Source organism: Chelonoidis abingdonii, chromosome 16, assembly GCF_003597395.2.
Source record: "Chelonoidis abingdonii isolate Lonesome George chromosome 16, CheloAbing_2.0, whole genome shotgun sequence".
In the NCBI taxonomy this organism is placed as follows: Eukaryota; Metazoa; Chordata; order Testudines; family Testudinidae; genus Chelonoidis; species Chelonoidis abingdonii.
The window spans coordinates 4,058,372-4,076,703 of record NC_133784.1 but is presented as its reverse complement, the minus strand read 5'-3'; the positions used below and the strand labels follow the sequence as shown (position 1 = coordinate 4,076,703).

The window sequence follows — 18,332 nt, the reverse complement described above, 5'->3', positions numbered from 1 at the left end:
ATGTGTGACTATGGAAATCTTAACATGCATGGACTGCTAGCAGATTATGGGTGTATAGGCAAATGAATACAATAAGATTAAAGGTGACAGGAGAAATTCTGCTTTAAGGCTTATGTTATCACAGGACTGGAGGGATTAAACCATAGTTAATTGTATCACCAACACTGTCTTTTAAAGGAAACTTGTAATGCACAGCCTGGGTGGTTTGCAAAGGGTCATGCTGGCAGTGCCAATTTACAATAAAAAATGCTGATTGTCCAAATCTCATTTCTTTGGAGGGAGAATGCCTCATTCTGGATTTATTTCAGGGCATTTTTAAAATGATCTCCTTCATGTAGTGAAGGAGGTTGCAGCACTTCAAAGAGATCAATTTTAACATCTCAGTTTTGGAAATTTCCCCCAAATAAATTGGTGCAGTTTGGCAGCATACCAGGAAAAGCTGAAGTAAGATAGCCTAAAATACATATGCCTGGTTACAGAAGATGGGCCAGTCTAGAGGAAGGAAAACAGGATTTAGATAGCGGGAAGTCCAGCATTGTACGCTCTGCCGCTGAGGTGCTGTGTGACTCTGGACAAGTTCCTTCATTGCTAGTCACAGTGGGTGAGTGCATCACAGAGATAACTTCTATGGAGACACTTCTGGGAGAAGGTCTACTGGCTGTTTGGTGATGGGATGAACAGCCTCTCTCTTCTGTCTCCCCCGATCCCCACCGTTGACTCTGGTCAGGCCGCGCCCTGGCACTTTCAGCAAAGAGGCCAAGGACTGAATGAACCACAGAAAGTTAGGTCTGGTCTATGCTACAGAGCTACATCAGAACAACTCCATTGCTCAGGGGTGTGAAAAATCCACACCCCCTTGAATAACGGAGTTATACTGACCTAGCCCCAGGGGTAGATAGTGCTCTGTTGGTGGGGGAGCTTCTCCCATCAACATAGCTACTGCTTCACAGGAAAGTGGATTAACTACGCCAGCGGGAGCAGCTCTCCCATTGGCTTAGAGCATCTTCATTCAAACACTACAACTGCACTGGTGCAGCACTTTAAGTGCAGCCCCAGCTCTACAGTGAGTTGCTTTAGTAGGCCCATGTGTGGGAGTCTGCCCCATAACCACCTATGCCTCATACACCTGATCTGGCAATAGACAGACTTCAGACTTGCTATAAATCCAACATCCCTCCCATGTGTTATATTTATGAAAGGTGGGGAGAGGAAGACACTTTGAAATTCCATTGCCAATACTGTTTGACACTTTGAAATTCCACTGCTGCAGATTGTTGTTTTTATATCTCCAAATTAAGCAGGTAGTTAGTCGCTGCAGCTCCGAAAGAACCACCAGCAATCTGCTTGTGGTTAAATACTCACTCACTGTGCCACTTTTCTTTTTGTTTAACATGACGATTGATGGCAGCATAGTGAATTGGTGCCCTTGAATTACAGAGCCGATTTGGAAACAAGTGCACATGCAGTTTTCAAGCAAATGGAAAAAAATAGTTAAATATATCAGAAGTAGGAAACCTGCCAAATAATCAGCTGGATGATTGAGGGGCTAAGGGAGCATTCAAGGAAGACAAGGCTGTTGTAGAGAAGCTAAATGAATTCGTTGCATCAGTCTTCAATGAAGAGGATATAGGGGAGGTGGGTTTAGGAAACAAATCTGAAGAACAGTCCCAAATTGAGGTGTCAGTAGAGGTGGTTTGGGGACAAATTGATAAATTAAATGGTAATAAGTCACCAGGATTAGATGGTGTTCAAGTACGAGTTCTGAAGGAACCCAAATGTGAAATTGTAGCTACCAACTGGAGCATGGCAACCTATCGCTTAAATCAGCTTCTCTACCAAGTGACAGAGGAGGAGAAGGACCTCGGAGTATTGGTTGATCACAGGATGACTATGAGCTGCCAATGTGATATGGCTCTGAAAAAAGCTAATGTGGTCTTGGGATGCATCAGGCGAGGATTTCCAGTAGAGATAAGAAGGTGTTAGTACCATTATACAAGGCACTGGTGAGACCTCATCTGGAATATTGTGTGCAGTTCTGGTCTCCCATGTTTAAGAAGGATGAATTCAAACTGGAACAGGTTCAAAGAAGGGCTACTAGGATGATCTGAGGAATGGAAAAACTGTCATATGAAAGGAGACTCAAAGAGCTTGGGCTGTTTAGCCTAACCAAAAGAAGGCTGAGTGGGGATATGATTTTTCATCCCCAGAGCAGTCACCTGCAGAAGCCCCAAGATTCCATTGGTCCCTATTATTCAACACCTGTCATGGAAGAATCGGTGAGATGAATTGGGATGAAGTGCCAAGCAGCTTGCAGACACCCAGCTCTGCATCACCTCTCACCATGAGGATGAAGAGGAGACGCCCAAAGCTGAACTCAGGCAAGACTAAAGCAATGCTGGTAAGAAGAGGGAAACACTTTGAAGAACTTTAATAGCCCCCATTTTCAAGGGCACCTGCCTTCAAATTATTTCACTGCATCAGAGCTCCTGGGATGCTACTGGGTGCTCCAAGAGTCATGGGGGAAGAACATGCCTACTTCCATTTGTGACCAACCAGAATATTTATATCCCATTACATTTGCACACATCTGGCCACAATAACCTCCAGGCTTGATTGAAAAACTTTTGGTGACACATGCAGCTACAGAGCCTAAAAAAGCTCCCACTGATACAAAACACAGGAGCCCATCTGATCAGCAACACGTCACCGAACACATCACCCCCTACACTCTGCTCTCTGCACTCCTTCACCATAGAAAGGGATTTCAGTTCAAGCAGTCCTTGAAATCCTCCATGGGATCACCCTTGGCTTCCTGAGAGGTTGCTACTCCCTCTGCAACCAGAATATCCTCCCCCCCCCCCCCACCAGTTACTACATTTCACTGAAAAATAAAGTGGTAAATGATAGGCTCATGCGTGTTGGAGGCAGAAGATTCTCAGGAGCTATGCCTAGATCATGGAAGTGACAACAGAAATCAGCTATGTTATGTCAGAGGAAGATTTTGCATTTAGATCCTGCAAACCCTGCCCCCCTCCCAAATTCTTCTCACAGTGAGAAACACTCACCAATTTATAAACTAACCAAGCTCTCTTACAGGCTGGGCAAGATGGGAGACTTATTTTTATTTCTATTTTTAACTGTTTGGCAGATGAGAGGAACCATATACATTGTCTAGGAGACATGCTCATCCTGCCTGACAGTGGCAGGGCCTTTGGTTATCCACTCTATCTTCACTGCCTATCCGCACTGCAGCAATGCAATACACCAGAGCACAAAACCTTCAGCTCTTAGGAAACTCTAGCTAGTACAGTGCTCTGCAGCATGTCACCTCAGCATCACGGGCTACTGCAATCACATCAAACCTAAACTCCATCCTCTACACTGACTTCCCATAGAATACTAAGTTCAAGGTCTCAGTCGCCTGGGCCCAAGACTCCTAGAAGACCGTTAATGCTCTTCAATAAAGACAGTGGTATAGAGCTCTACTCCTCTGGTATAACAGAATTTTCTACCAGAAGGGTAAAGCTCATCTGTCAGTAGGGCTGGTCTAAGACTGTGAAATAAAATCCTACAGAACTAAGGCACACCACAAACCTCAGCACCTTCTGACTTACAGTATGTACATTTTAAAAAAAACTAGCAAACAAGCACAGTACTGCATACATATTTCTCTCCTTGCAAGGACAGAACAAATCAAGTTGCAGATTTGTAGTCACCTTGTTTAATGCAGTAATGAAAGTGTTCAGATACTACAGTAACAAGCATGGTATAAGACCCTCTATAGAACAGAATATCTAGATACATTAGTTCCATACTCCAAGTGCATAGAGCTTGAATAGCTAAAATTGCACTACCCATTAATAATTTTATCAAAAAGCATTTTGTTAAAAATGTGTTTACTTCCACGACCCACCTATTGTACTGATCTTGACAGATATGAAACCAACAAGTTATACATGTGCCATATGTCCCTGATGTTCTATTCATCTGAGATCCACTAAGCTCAACCCAAGTGAATTCCCTTCATAGGCTTCAAAAAGTTCTCACAACTGTCACCTTGAATGAGGATTTCAAATGCACCTGTGGAGCATAAGTCCCCACTGACTTTTTAATGGGACTTGAATTCAAATCATTTTGGCACTGTTGAAAAGCCCAACTCACATACGTGAGATCAAAGCACAATAGTAGGGACAAGTCAGTAGAGTAGAAATGTTTGTTGCCACTGTGCTATCAGATTTTCTTAATTTAAAAACATTTCATTGATCTAGTTTTGTAAACCACACAATGTTTGTCAGTAAAATAAATTTGTTGTGTCCAAGCAGGAACATACATGGCGTAGCCATCCTTTCATTTCCTGCCTGTGACACTGTAGCAAGGTGTACTAGTTACCTATGGAATGAGATAAAGTGGCTCTTGGTGCAGCTAGCTTCATTTTGAAAGATAAGCTCAGTGCAAAGTGCTTATTTGAAGACAGCAGAAGCTGTGTGACATTAATTGGGCAATTGGCCTTTCTCCACTGGATCATTAGCATTAAAGGGGGCTAGCAGGAGCACAATGGGCTAGCAAAGCACAACAGCCCCGGGTTTGGTCAAAATTGGCAATAACCAGCAGCACTTAGCTCAGAACAGATGACTAGAATGGAAGGAATCCCTGGCATGACACTCAAGCAAACCTTTGGGTCCATCTCTGTAATCACTGATGGGTTCCCACAGAACCACTGTCCAACCATCACTGGCTGGGGGAGCTGTTCCTTCAAACACGGGAGAGTTGAATGTGATGGTGTACAAATTAAAAGAGAAAGGAAAAATCCCAGGGTTTACAAAAAAGGCAAAAGGAATTAAGTGAAAAAAGTGTAGCAGTACAAGTGCTGTTACTGCAATGCCTTACAAGAAGTTTTGAAGTAAGACAGAAATATGATATGCAGCAATTTTTCACGAAGTGAAAGTTGATATTTGAATACTGCCTGTTTTATGTGCAGAGACATTTAATTAAAAAACAACAATTCTAGCTTTATTTTCTATTGAAGCTATTAAATAAAAAAGCAAATATCAAAGTGGCTATTTAATCTGAAAAAATCAGCAGTTTCAATGGGCTTTGAACTGCAATACAAAACGAGACTGGCTGCCCAAACCCTCACCTATCATTCCTCAGAAATGTACAAGACAGTAGCCTCCTCTTCACATAGTAAGAAAATATATACACCTTAATTACAGTAAATAAAAACCAATATGTTCGGCACTTTTTTTAAACTTTACACAATGTGAGAAAAATATAAACACTAATAAAATTATGTACAATAATATATTCACAGAACAACAATTTGACACTAAAGAGCATTTATATAGGACAAACTGGGGGGAGGGGGAGAGAGCAGTCCCCTGCCCTACATTACCACTGTAATGTTTAGGCTTAAATAGTTCTGCACCCAAACAAAAAAAATACCCTTGAGGTAGATTTCTCCAAATCCTGGTGACAGGTTAAAATTCTCTGTGTCTTTGTTTTTAAATAGTGCCATCAGCATGAATCTTGTTCTAACATATGCAGACTGTTTCGCCTTGTGAAAGGCACATAGATGCTGTGGCTTTCAACTTATTAATAAATTCATACACCAACACTTGAAATGGAGGACAAGAAATAGTCACTTAAAAGCAATTTAGCAGCAAGTATCAAAAGCAAATAAAATCAGGTAAGGATACTTTTCTCCTCCTTATAGGTCACTCCACAATTCTATAGTAGTTTCTTCTACATATGTGCATGTCGGAGCTTTTTTTTTTTTTTTAAAATTGAGTCTTTTTTGCCCATTTTTTCTGGGAGAGTTTGGCATATAAATATTATACAAATCAACCATAAGTACACTTGTAAACCAAAGAAAAAAAGATGGTGTGTGTATTCTATGTTGATATCACTAGAATCTCTGGGCTTGTCTACACAACCCCGCAGCCCACCCTAGTATGCTGTGCTGTAACTTCCCCCATATAGACCCCGGGAGTGTGAACGAAAAGGTACTTAGTTCGCATTAATGCAGTCCTATTTAAAAGAGGACTACATTCACACCAACCAGGTACACCTTTTAGTTTGCACCAGCAGCATCCACATGGGGCAGTGCGTTCTGCAGTTCACACTCTGGTAGTCTGAACTGGAGGGCCATGTAGACATAGCCTAAGTCTTAATTAGCTAAAGATTCTTTGTTAATGTTTCTACCAAATACTTGAACTTATCTCGTTAAGCACATATATTTCATAGATGAAGCGGTATGCTAAGAACACTAAGTAGTGAGTGCCAACATTTGCTCACAAAACAAGGTATTTTGTCCTTAGAATATTACACACAGTGCAAAGATTTCAACAAGAGTTCTGAGCACACCTCTAAGGGCAAAATTTAGCACAAATGATTTTGGACAAGTCTAATATGACTTTCACAGCTACTTCCATGCTAGCAAAGTCAAATAAGTTCTCATTTTCCCAAATCTCTGCTGACATTTTTAAATTGATATTTTTAAGTTGATATTTTGGACATTTACAGAAAGGTGCTGAAGTCAGACTACATATATAAACAGGTGAAATTTGTGTCTTGGATACTGTGACAGCAGATACTAAAGCTGCAGCAAGATTTCTCCTTGTAATATTCGTCTTACATACAACTTAATTTTCTGCACACTGTCACTATATATAAACTAAACAGACTTGCTAAAGCATCAAGGAGGAAAATTAAGTTTAAATTGAAGCTAACACCTCACTGTCATGACCTCTGAAATTCTCCTTTATTAGCACAGCACAGCCATGGAGCAAAGAAAATTTCAACCATCACTCTGCCTTGACAACTATTTACACCACAGCCCCCATCCTTTTCACTGAGGGGCCACCATTCCCTGTTCGCACACTCAATTCATGGCCGTTCATTTTCTAGCTGTGCAATAGCAACACTTATGGATGCATCTGGGCAATAGACCAAAAGAAAAAGTATATTACCATAGTTTTACGTTGTAGTGATTATCAAGGGAAGGGAAATGAGAAAACTCTCTCAGCTTTCAATAGGATATAATATTAGTGGCCAATTCAGACAGACATACTGGAGAAAAAAAGTTGTTGTTTTTTTTAAATCTTGCACATACGTATAAACAACATTCCTGCAAAATTGTGTATATCTATCATCTATCAAAAAGTCAGAACTCAATTGCAGAGGTTATGTTTTTTCTAGTTGCCTGCACCAAGCTGAAATTTTGATTCCAGTTGTTTAGTCTGTTCTTTGACCAGGCTAGAGTTTCAATCCTCTGGGAAAGTCTCTCTCAGTTGCAAAAGAAGTTCCTGTTCAATTTCTTTCTTTGTTGTTTTCTCTGACCTGGTTTATGTTTCACAAATCTGGCTCCCAGAAATCATGCAGCTTCCCCTTAAAAGAAAAAAAAAAAAAAAAAAAAAAAAAAAAAAAAAAAAAACAGGAAAAAATTGAGAAACACAAATTTTATTTCTGAGAGAGTAATAAAGTGAGTAGAGCTTGAGCTACCTGTATTGCAACTAAACCTGTAAACCATATAATCATCTTATTTTAAACAACAAGCCCACCAATGAATATCAAGTTTCCTAGGCAACAGGCAAACATATCTAATTAAAAAACAATTTGAGAATTGCATTGTCAGCAATTTCCACAAACTGATTTATAGAAAGCTTTTTTAGTGCATCACCCTCTAGTTCCTTTCCTTTCATGGCATTTTCTCTAACACACAGGGATTCCATTCATTTTACCAATGTTACAGTTCTGTCAACTTTTCAGCAAGATTGTAAGAGCTATCAATATGCTAACAATGCCCGTGTTTAATTATTCAATAATTATTTCAAATAGATGTAAGTATTTATACATGCTTAAAACTCAGTCCAAGAACCCTCTTCCAGACTACTGGTTTAAGCTAAACAAATTTCCCTTTAAGATAATTTTTTATATCCCTGGTTAGTATTAAAAAATAAAAACAGGTACTCTGATACATGGCATCCTACTGAGATACTAACCTAGAGATTGATAGAAATAGCCCCAATCCAACTTGGATATTTGTACATTCCACACAAGACCACCTACATATCTGAAGGCATATCACTTACAAAGTGAAATCAAAGTAGACTATAGTTTACTTGGTCACTCAAGCCATTTGTTAAAAACAAGGTAGAAATCATACTGTCAAGTCACAGGCAGGATTTCACACAAGGATTATAGCAGCACAGCTAGTAGATAGTGTACTTTACTACTGACTCATTTACTAATTAGAAATTGCTTTTTAAAATTGCTACATTATACTTTCAAGTAACACAGAAATAAGTGCATTTCACTAAGCAGTAAGAAAAATTGGTTTAACAGTACCTGAGTAGGCCGAGAATTTTGTATCATTTCCAGCCACTTGCCATATATCCTAGCAACTAAGTCTTTGACCTATAAACAAAAATTAATTCATTTAACTATTTAATAGAAATAAAAACAAATGTTAGACTTATAAAGAGAGCATATGAAGATCCCTGTTAAAGCTGTGATACAACAGGGCTTTGGGGTAATGACATTTGAGCTCTTAATCTAATGCTTGTACTCCATATGCAGATACTATAGTGAGACAATTTTACAAGCAAGATGAATTTATCTCAATTTAACACATGGATAATATCAGTGCTAGAGATCAGTGTGAAAGCATTTGCCTTAAATACCGGTGTCTCTCTCTTTTGGGTTAGCAGGGTGTAAAATGCAAGTCTTGCAGTTTGCCACTGGATTGATTGTCTTGGTACAGTAATTACTCAGGCCAATAAGCAGCAGCACAGACAGCCTCTAAAAGGTGTTCCTCATACATAAGGCCATACTTCATGGCTACCAATCTTGAGTATGCACTTAAATTTCTGCTCTGAAGAGCTTACATTATTTCTTACTCTGCTTGTACAGCACCCAACACATTGGTACCCGCCAAGAGCTACATCAAATAAGCAGAAGTGGTGGGGAGAAGCAGTCAAACAGGAACACAATAACCCCTTCCCACCTCAAGGGTAAGCGGAAGAAGCTTACAAAAAATATGTATGGTGGTGGGGATTCAGTGTAAACTTGAAATATAGTTAAAGTGGGTCTGCAGTATTAACTGCACCAAATGACACCTCTACAGAATCAAGTGTCAATAAAGAGGCTTTTTGAAGGGTAGGATTATAGTGAAATCTCTAAGCTGGTGTAAAACAGCATAAAAATATAGAGGTTCGACTTAACTGAACAAAAGGTTTTTGAAAGGTAAGGACTGCCATGCCGCCATCTACTCTGACGTGGCTTGCCACTAATGCACACGAAAGTATTCAAGTAACAAACTTGAGAACCTCATAAGTAAAGCACCACGACATATTCTAAAATAGGTGAGCTAGGCGTAACTCTGCATCACCTTGGGTTTTTTGGTGGCTTAATTAATTATTTATGTATGCAAGTTACTTGTTAATTCAAATAAAAGTTATGGATCACTGTGCAAAAGAATCAGATTACTTCCCCAGTCCTCTATTTCTCTGTGAGTGCTGCTTGGACAGTTTCCTTAGTCCCAAAGAGCGCTTCTCCCATCAACAATCAGTGATGTCTCTAAGCAGGAAAAAGCAGCAATAGCCAGAGATCCTTGGCCAGAAAAAAAAAAAAAAAAAAAAAAAAAAAAAAATAGCTGCAATTTGGCCCAGATCTTGCAGCGACTTACACACATGCTTGACTCTATGCACTGAAGAGTCCTCCTCTGACAGCAAATGAGACCATTTGCAGTGCATAGAGTTAAGCAACATGCGCAAGTCTTGGCAGGATTAGGGCCTACATACACCTCTACCTCGATATAATGCTGTGCTCGGGAGCCAAACAAATCTTACCATGTTATATCGAACTTGATTTGATCCACCGGAGCGCGCAGCCCCACTCCTGGAGTGCTGCTTTACCGCATTATATCGGGTCGCTTTATAACGGGGTAGAGTTGTATATAAAGCCAGCCAGAAAATGTAAAGGAATCATCAGTACTTCTAGAACCTCCTAAACTGGGGCACGGAAATGGAACACATTTCAAAGACACACATGCTTACCTTAGTTCTATAAAACAGCCTTGCATCTTCCCTAATATCACACTTCACATGTTTTTCTAAGGCACCACAGAGCCTCAGTAAGCACTTCTAAATAAACACAAATTCAAAATTGTTAAAGTTTAACTTTGAAGTGATGAACTTAATCTAAATCCTAAACAGAAAAACTGCAAACACAGGAAAAAGCACACCGTTTTTGCAGGGCTTTTTAATTTTGTCTTTTGTAGCTGTTTTTTTTGGTTGTTTTTTTTTTATTTGACGCATTTTCTCCAACACACACGTTTGGATGACCCAGCAGCACTACTAATAGAACCATAAGGGTCACTGCTGTTAGGCACCATAAACACCACTTAACTCATGACTAAACATTTTTTAAAATAGTATTTCCAGAGTTATATTAATTTTCCACTGCATAATTCTGCTAAATTAGTTCTAACTGGCTAGTTTTTCGAGTCTTCAATGCCCTAGAAGTAAAAAGGCCAAAGGTGCCACTCAGAACAAATTTTCATGGAAAACATTGAAACTACAATAGTCAAAATATAATTTCAGCAGACAAGTCAGGTAATCAAGGGGCATTTGCCGGAGGAATTAATGGTCTTTTCAGGTTTGTGGCAGCTCTCCTAGAAGATGATTAATCTTCTGGCAACATCCTTTTGCTTAAATATAAACTAGGATCCTATTTTATAGGAGTTTTGGACAATGAAAGCTGGTTCCCATATCTAACAGAAACTTCACTGGAGAATTCTGTTTCCTTCCTAAACAAGTCTTCAAAAAACAGAGCTTGACTGTCCTCTGTGGAGCCTGGAATCGTGTGCTTGGAGGGTGGAAGCTTGCACCTTGAAGCATGGACTTTTTATTTTTGATTAATAAAAATGGAAAAACCAAGAAAGGTCTGAATCTCAAGGCAGATTATTTAAATGCAAAACATACTAGTGGGTTATGCACAGGCCCTTCACTTCTAGAAACCTCATATTCCAATCTCTGACTTAAGATCATCAGAAGCGAAGCAGGCTGACAACATCCTACTCTCCACAGCAGTAGTACCCTGACCTTTTTTTCCATTCTGTGGACCACTTCATCAGAGACTTCTGTCCTCAATCTCCCAGTGCATTGCTGTCAAAAGGTTTCATTCTGTGGACCACTGCTGATTCACAGTAAAGAACCACTTCTCAGGGACATCCACAAGTATCACAATATCACATCACACAATCCTGCATAGTTGGTACAGTCTAACCAGGAGAGAGAGAATCCTGAAGATAGCAGCAAGTGCTGCCGGCTTTATACATTGCCTATCCCACTAACTAGACAGTAGAAAGGTATTCTATCATGCCACAATGCCACTTTTCATTAAAATGTAAATCTGGTGGAGAAGAGATTAGTAGGATTTCTAACTGAAAAACAACATGGGGGAGGAGAAAGTATTATTGAGGTACTTATTTAGAAAAAAAAATTCCAGGAAAAAATATGTAAACAAAAGGTTTATACAATACAAGGCACTAACATCTTCACAATAAAGCTACTATGAATCTTTCTCTACTTTCAAAGGAGATTGAAGCTTTAAACTAGGTTCAAATGGGAGAAGGAGACCAAAGCCCTGAGGTAAGTGGGGAAATGGGATGCCGGGAGGAAGCACGAGCAGGAGAGTGCAAGAGGGGAGGACTCCTGTCTCAGACCAAGAAAGCAGGACAACCAGCGAGTTATCTTAAGTGCCTATACACAAATGCAAGAAGCATGGGAAACAAGCAGGGAGAACTGGAAGTCCTGGCACAGTCAAGGAACTATGATGTGACTGGAATAACAGAGACTTGGTGGGATAAACTTCACATGACTTGAAGGAGTACTGTCATAGATAGATATAAACTGTTCAGGAGGATAGGCAGGGCAGAAAAGGTGGGGGGTTGCATTGTATGTAAGGAGAGCAGTATGACTGTTCAGAGCTCCGTACGAAACTGCAGAAAAACCTGAGAGTCTCTGGATTAAGTTTAGAAGTGTGAGCACAAGGGCGATGTTGTGGTGGGAGTCTGCTATAGACACCAGACGGCAGGGGATGGAGGTGGACGGGCTTCTTCCGGCCAACGAGCAGAAGTTACTAGAATTGCGGGCCCTGGTTCTCATGGAGACTTTATCACTTGATATCTGGGTAGAGCAATAACAGCGGTGCATGACTACCAGGGAGTTTTGGAAGTATAAGGACCAATTCCTGTTGCAAGTGCTGGAGGAACCAACTAGGGGTTCAAGGCCTCTTCTTGACCTAACTGCTCACAAACCAGGAAGAATTATAGGCGGAGACAAAAGTGGATGGGAACTGGGAGGGCAGTGACCATGAGATGGTCGAGTTCAGGATCTGAACAGGAAGAAGGAGAACAGGAGATATGGACCCTGGCCACTTCAGGAAAGCAGACTTTGACTCTCAGGGAACTGATGGGGCAGGATCCCCTCTGGAGAATCAACAGAGGGCTGTATTTTAAAGTCCTTATTGAGGTTGCAGGACAAACCATGCAATGTGTTGAACAGATAGTACATAGCAGGAACCGCCTTGGCTAAACTAGTGATCCTTGTGCATCTTAAATACAAAAAAGAAGCCTACCAAGAAGTGGAAGATTGGACAAATGAAGGGAGAGGATATAAAATATGCTCAGGACAAGAGAGTGAAATCAGAAAGGCAAATCACACTTGGAGTTGCAGCTAGCAAGAGATGTTAAGCGTTAACAAGAAGGGTTTTAAGGTATGTTTCGCAACTAAGAAGTTCAAGAAAAGTGGTGGGCACCCTTAACTGATCGAAGGAGGGAAACCTAGTGACAGAGGATACAGAATAAGCTAATGTACTCAATGCTTTTTTTTGCCTCTTGTCTTCACAAACAAGGTCAGGCTCCAGACTGCTGCACTGGGCAGCAACTAGTATGGGGAGAATAGGTGACCAGCCCTCTGTGGAGAAGAAAGTGTTCGGGACTAATTTCTAAGAAAGCTGAACAAGCACCAAATCCATTGGGGCCAGATGTGCTGCATCGGGATGCAAGCGTGTTGGTGGAATGTGATTGCAGGAGTTGGCCATTATCTTTGAAAACTCCTGGCGATCGGGGGAGGTCCCGGATGACTGGAAAAATGCTAATGTAGTGCCCATCTTTAAAAATGGGAAGGAGGAGGATCCAGGGAACCACAGGCCAGTCAGCCTCACCTCAGTTCCTGGAAAAATCATGGAGCAGGTCCTCAAGGAATCAATTCTGAAGCACTTAGAGGAGAGAAAAGTGATCAAGAACAGTCAGCATGGATTCACCAAGGGCAAGTCATGCCTGACTAACCTAATTGCCTTCAGTGAGGAGATAACTGGCTCTGTGGATGAGGGGAAAGCAGTGGATGTGTTATTTCTTGATTTCAGCAAAGCTTTTGATACAGTCTCCCAAAGTATTCTTATCGGCAAGTTAAAGAAGTATAGGCTGGATGATTCGACTATAAGGTGCATAGAAAACTGGCTGGATCGTCGGGCTCAACGGGTAGTGAACAATGGTTCCATGTCTAGTTGGCAGCCGGTATCAAGTTGAGTGCCCGAAGGGATCGGTCCTGGGGCCGGTTTTGTTCAATATCTTCATTAATGATCTGGAGGATGGCGTGGACTGCACTCTCAGTAAGTTTGCAGATGACACTAAACTGGGAGGAGTGGTAGATACGCTATAGGGTAGGGATAGGATACAGAGGGATACACAGGATCTGGCAAGGAGTTCCACAGGTTGACTGTGTGTTGTATGAAAAAATACTTCCTTTTGTTTGTTTTAAACCTGCTGCCATCTATTAACTTCATTTGGTGACCTGTAGTTCTTATGTTATGAGAAGGAGTGAACAATACTTCCTTATCTACTTTCTCTATACCAGTCATGATTTTACAGACCTCAAATCATAAACCCCCTTAGTCATCTTTTTTCCAAGCTGAAAAGTCCCAATCTTATTAATCTCTCGTCAGATGGCAAACTGTTCCATATCCCTAATCATTTTTGTTGCCCTTTTCTGAACCTTTTCCAATTCCAATATATCTTTTTTGAGATGGGGCGACCACATCTGCACACAGTACTCAAGATGTGGTCATACCAAGGATTTATATAGAAGTAATATGGTATTTTCTGTCTTATATAAAGAAAGAAATAAAAGAAATTATAGTAGGGCAAGGGAGTAGAGTAGCTAACTACAACTAAGCTAACGCTATTAACTATGCACTATCTGACGTAAGAGAGAGCACTGCTGATCGCTCCAACTCAAGCCAAAGATGACAGAGAAGAAACTGAGGGACGGTTGGCTGAGCACCACTATGTAACTGCTCGGAACAGTGCAAGATGGCTACGGTGTGTGCACGGGCCAACCGAGCACTGCTACCACAAATCTTCAATTACAAGCACAGGGCATCAAGACACCTAAAGTGGAGCATCCTCAGAGACACTACTCAAAGAAGATTTTGTTTCTATTCTACTTTGGAATGAAAACAAATTTTGAAGCCTCAAAATTTGTTGCAAAGCAGAATTGCCCTCCAGCCAGCTCCACTGATTTCCTACACAAGAAAGAAATGTTTTCCTCTAATATTTAACAGAATTTAAATTGTGTCCCTATACAAAAAAGCACCATCGTAAGCAGCCAATCACTTAAGCCAGTTACTTACCCTTTGATTAGAATTCACAACGTCGAAACAACTAACTTCACTGACCAAGTGAAGAAGACTGTAGGTCAAGTAGTACGCCTGGAAAGAAGCCAATATAATTAATACTTTTAATATTACAAGTATAAACCTGAATCTTAGTCACATTCAGAGTGCAGCCACCCTCCTCTGAAACTACATGACTGATAACTTATTTTAGGATCATTTTATTTTACTGCAATAATATCTAGTTTTAAGCTCTCCAGAAAGCCAGATGGCCAGATCATCAAACATGTATATCTGACAGTTTGCCTAAATAATTTGAAAGATTATGGGCAAGAGCACTGGAAAATACAATTTAGGAACAATTTTACATGGGTCCCTACATGACCCGAAAGGTCTTCTGTATTTCCAATTATTATAATTAAAACAAACTGGATGCATAAAATGTGTAGTTATCTTTTTCTCTCATCTTACTCCCCAACAAAACACATATACCAAGATCCTGCAGGAATGGCTTTCAGACAAAGCCATCCTATGGCAATCTCCAGTCTTCCAATATCGGCAAAGAATAATATCAATGCTGAGTAGTCAACTTCTATATAGACTGTAAGCTCTTTGGGGTGCAAAGTGCCTTACTGTGTGCTAGGCATTCCATACACAGAACCCCTCAAGCACTTAACTCTAAAATTATGAAAGTCAGCATGTTCCAAATTACAAAATAAATGTGTAAGTGGAATGCAAATCACTAGCCCTACACATATACCTGCTGCTCTAGTTCTGTATGATCAGACTCTCTGAGGTCATCCTGCTGCTCCTTTCTTGCTTCTATCTTTCTCTTTAACAAGTTAGAAGGCTTCATCTGCACCAGATACTGATATAGAAGTGACATCTATATAAAAGCAAACAAACGTTCTAGGAATTAGTAAAGTTTACTGACATTGCACAGCTCAATACAGTATAAAACAGACCACCACCAGTTGGAGATTTTGTCCACTGAAATGAAAACAACATCTAAAATAGTAGGTAATTTTACTCTATTCACAAACTAACGAGTTAATTCTTGTGTGTTGCCACCATTAAACCAACACTATGTTAGTAACCAAGGACTGATTTTTGCATGATAAGCAATAAGCAGGAGAAATTTGCAAAGGGCAGGGTACTCTTTTTGCCATGAAAATGGATCTTAAGGAGTTAAGACTAAAAAAAAAATCACATATTACAGAATAAAGCAATGATAGCTGTGGAATAAGTCAGGGAACTGAAAGCTATATTTAACAGCATACATCACTAGCGATTTACAGAATTTTAGAAATCTAATCTGTCATCTTGCAGAGCTCCTAAACCATAGCAAATATCAGCCTCAGAGAGTCAAGACCACGATGTAAATTAAACACAGTTAATCACCAAATGACAAAATGAAACAAAACCCACTCACCCACCCAACCACAAATTTTAACAAAAGGTATGTATACAGTACCTGCAGGTCACTGGTAACAGGTAAACTTGTATAGTTTTTGTTAAGAAGCTTTGAAATTATCGTTAGGCTAAGATGTCGTCTTATTTGTCTGAAAGAGAAGTTTATTTTTTTAAAAAACGAACATCTCAAATAAGTGCTTTTTACATTGCATATTGGGCAAAATATGATTTCCCTAAAGTATTTTAGCATGTGCTTTTTTGCATACCTAGTGAAGCTCTTCCAGCTTCACTGAATAAGAGTAAAAGCCCCCAAAATAAACAAGTGGGTAAACATCTGTCAGGAGGAGTTTCCCTCTTTCTGCTGCAATCCTTCTCACATGTAGAGAGATCAGAGGCTTGCCTCTAAGCCCACAGTGCAGGACACAGGCCCTCTCTCTCCATGAATGTTATACCAGCTTCTATTTATGGATCCTTGGCTGGTTGAGATATTAAAATACTGACAGATCTCACTCAATTCAATAAGATACAACCGAATTTGCTCCAATCCCTCAGACAGAGACAAAAACCTACAAGTTCCTTATCAAGCATTCTTAAAACTACAGTAACCACCTGGGGAAGTGAGGAAACAGATTGACAGAGCGAGACAGGTACCTAGAAATCACCTACTACAGGACAGGTCCGACAAGGAAAACAACAGAACACCACTGGCCATCACATACAGCCCCCAGCTAAAACCTCTCCAGTGCATCATCAACGATCTACAATCTATCCTGGAAAACGATCCCTCACTCTCACAGACCTTGGGAGACAGGCCAGTCCTCGCTTACAAACAGCTCCCCAACCTGAAACAAACACTCACCTGCAATGACACACCACACCACAAAAACACTAACCCAGGAACCAATCCCTGTAGCAAACCTCATTGACTACTCTGTCCCCAGATCTACTCTAGCAACACCATCAGAGGACCCAATCACATCAGCCACACCATCAGACGCTCATTCACTTGCACGTCTACTAATGTTATATATGCCATGTGCCAGCAGTGCCCCTCTGCTAGGTACATTGGCCAAACCAGACGGTCCCTACGTAAAAGAATAAATGGACAAATCAGACATCAGGAATGGTAACATACAAAAGACAGTAGGAGAACACTTCAATCTTCCTGGACATTCTATAACATTTAAAAGTAGCTATACTTGAATAAAAAACTTCAGAAACAGACTTCAAAGAGAAACAGCAGAACTAAAATTCATTTGCAAATTTAACACCATTAATTTGGGCTTGAACAGGGACTGGGAGTGGCTGGCTCATTACAGAAGCAGCTTTGCCTCTCCTGGAATTTACACCTCCTCATCTATTATTGGGAGTGGACCACATCCACCCTGATCGAATTGGCCCTGTCAATACTGGTTCTCCACTTGTGAGGTAACTCCTTTCTCTTCATGTGTCGGTATATAATGTCTGCATCTGTAATTTTCACTCCATGCATCTGAAGAAGTGATTTTTTACCCACAAAAGCTTATGCCCAAATAAATCTGTTAGTCTTTAAGGTGACACCGGACTCCTTTTGTTTTTGTGGATACAGACTAACATGACTACCCCTGATACTTGACTCAATGTAATGAAATTACTAAAAACAGTATGTCACGAGTAAGGCTGTAAGTCTGTCACAGAGGTCACAGATTATGAGACTCCCGAGGCTTCTGCAGCAGCCACAACCTCACCTCCCCCCTCCCAGCAGCAGGAGTTTGGGTGTGGGGGCTCAGGGCTGGGGAACAGGAGGGGGAGAGGGCTCTGGGTGGCGCCTACCTCCGGGGGGTCTCCCCGGAAGTGGCAACATCCCTCGGCTGCTAGAGGGAAGCGTGGCCAAGGGTCTCTGCGTGCTGCCTCTGCCTGCAGGCACTGGCCCTGCAGCTCCCATTGGTCACAGTTCCTGGCCAACAGGAGCTGCGAAGCTGGCGCTCGAGGAGGAGGCAGCACGCAGAGCTGTATGGTCACACCTCTGCCTAGGAGCTGAGGGATGTTGCCATTTCTGGGGAGGGAGCCTGCCAGCACAGCCAACACCCCTCCACCCAGCACCAGTGGGGGTCACAGGCCACCGCCCCCCTTCCTGCACCTGTGGCACCCCCCCCCAGACAGCTCCCCTCCCCAAGATTTAATCAGGAGTATATTGTACAAGTCATGGACAATTCACGGGCTGTGAATTTTTGTTTACTGCCTGTGACCTGTCCATGACTTTT

The 18,332-nt window shown here is 41.0% G+C and overlaps 1 protein-coding gene across 1 annotated transcript in view; it reads right to left on the bottom strand.

The window, feature by feature from the left end:
- Nucleotides 1-4,993: 4,993 nt before the first annotated feature.
- Nucleotides 4,994-18,332, bottom strand: part of SLF2 (SMC5/6 complex localization factor 2) — a 58,082-nt gene continuing 44,743 nt past the window's right edge. Inside the window, exons 15-20 of the mRNA XM_032795746.2 lie at nt 16,151-16,238; nt 15,437-15,562; nt 14,695-14,772; nt 10,056-10,142; nt 8,347-8,415; nt 4,994-7,386 (exon numbers count right to left, since the gene is read on the bottom strand). Of these exons, the coding sequence (XP_032651637.1) occupies nt 7,351-7,386; nt 8,347-8,415; nt 10,056-10,142; nt 14,695-14,772; nt 15,437-15,562; nt 16,151-16,238 (484 nt within the window). The 3' untranslated portion in view covers nt 4,994-7,350. The remainder of the gene's footprint in view (nt 7,387-8,346; nt 8,416-10,055; nt 10,143-14,694; nt 14,773-15,436; nt 15,563-16,150; nt 16,239-18,332) is intronic.